Consider the following 1245-nt stretch of genomic DNA (forward strand, 5'->3'; position numbering starts at 1 on the left):
AGTATTATTCGTATCTTCATGAGAGTAATTATTCAAATTTATTCAATGCATTAAAACTCTGACGTCTACATACATATGTATATCCGAGTATGTATATTAAATATTTTTAGCACAACCATTATTTGTTACTGGGCAAAATGAGGACGACTAAACAAGTTTGTGATTTTAAAGTTAAAATTTGAGTTTCGTAATAATACCAATTGCTCAAGGTGATATAACTTTTTGTAAATTTCAACTAAAATCCATGCACACATATGTATGATAATATACATATACATTTCTGACTTTTTACTTTCCCCTTGTACAAATAAATGCATTCACCATTAGTGTATAAATATGTAAATATGAATGTAATGAAAGACTCACTGAATAGCAATTAAATGCTACGCCAACTATTCCAAATTATATTTGAAAAAAATTATACAGTATTTCCAAGTAACTTACTTTCCGCTACGACGCACACCGTCAAAGTGGCAAGTGTTAAATACAGAAACGAATATTTCATTTTGATATTTATATTTAGTTATAAAATATTTTCACAAATAATTTTAATAGTAAATAAAAGTAGCTTTTTCGTACTACTACACCGTACGACAAGTGACTACAAACTATTTTTCTTTGGCCACGATACCGACTTTTGAAGACTTTTATTGTATCCAGCATGTTAATTTATAAACGAGTTGACTCTCTTTATTAGTTTTTCTGTTTTGTGGCAAAACAACTTTAAAATCCAGTTTGTTAACAAAATGCATAAAGTATAAATACTTGGACTGGTAAATAGCAAGCGGTATGGATAATTGCTAACTTACACATATACATATTTTCTTGGAATCGGCATAAAGTTTCGCGAAATACATGTATGTAAAAGTACATAAGTATATTTTTCAATTCTTTTACAGCTCTCCAGAAGATACGAAGACTCTTATTCAGCCAAAGAGAGATAATAAATGTAAATTTATTTACATATGTGCCTTCTATACGCATTATTACATTATGTTCAAATATTATGGCGTGGTCTCCCAAATATGATGGCAATGCTATAATGATTATTGTGTTTGGATAAGTATGTAAGTATTGTCTAAAATTGTTTAGGTCAAATTATGTCGAGATATCATAAGCACCAATAGCACGTTTTTATATGTGTACATATGCTCGTATAAACAAGTATTGGCTAAGTTCGGGTGTAACCGAATATTTTATACTCTTGCAACTTGCAAGAATCAAGCCCGGGAAATTCCTTCAGGT

At 29.7% G+C, this 1245-nt stretch overlaps 1 protein-coding gene across 1 annotated transcript in view; it reads right to left on the reverse strand.

Annotated features, from left to right (window-relative positions):
* The window catches only part of LOC108978843 (chondroitin proteoglycan 2), a 3970-nt gene extending 3346 nt beyond the window's left edge, over positions 1 to 624 (reverse strand). The window contains exon 1 of the mRNA XM_018949332.1: positions 445 to 624. Coding sequence (XP_018804877.1) covers positions 445 to 505 — 61 coding nt within the window. The 5' untranslated portion in view covers positions 506 to 624. The remainder of the gene's footprint in view (positions 1 to 444) is intronic.
* Between the last annotated feature and the right edge of the window lie 621 nt (positions 625 to 1245).

The sequence above is a fragment of the Bactrocera latifrons genome, unplaced genomic scaffold (genome assembly GCF_001853355.1).
Source record: "Bactrocera latifrons isolate USDA-ARS-PBARC rearing strain unplaced genomic scaffold, ASM185335v1 scaffold_128, whole genome shotgun sequence".
In the NCBI taxonomy this organism is placed as follows: domain Eukaryota; kingdom Metazoa; phylum Arthropoda; class Insecta; order Diptera; family Tephritidae; genus Bactrocera; species Bactrocera latifrons.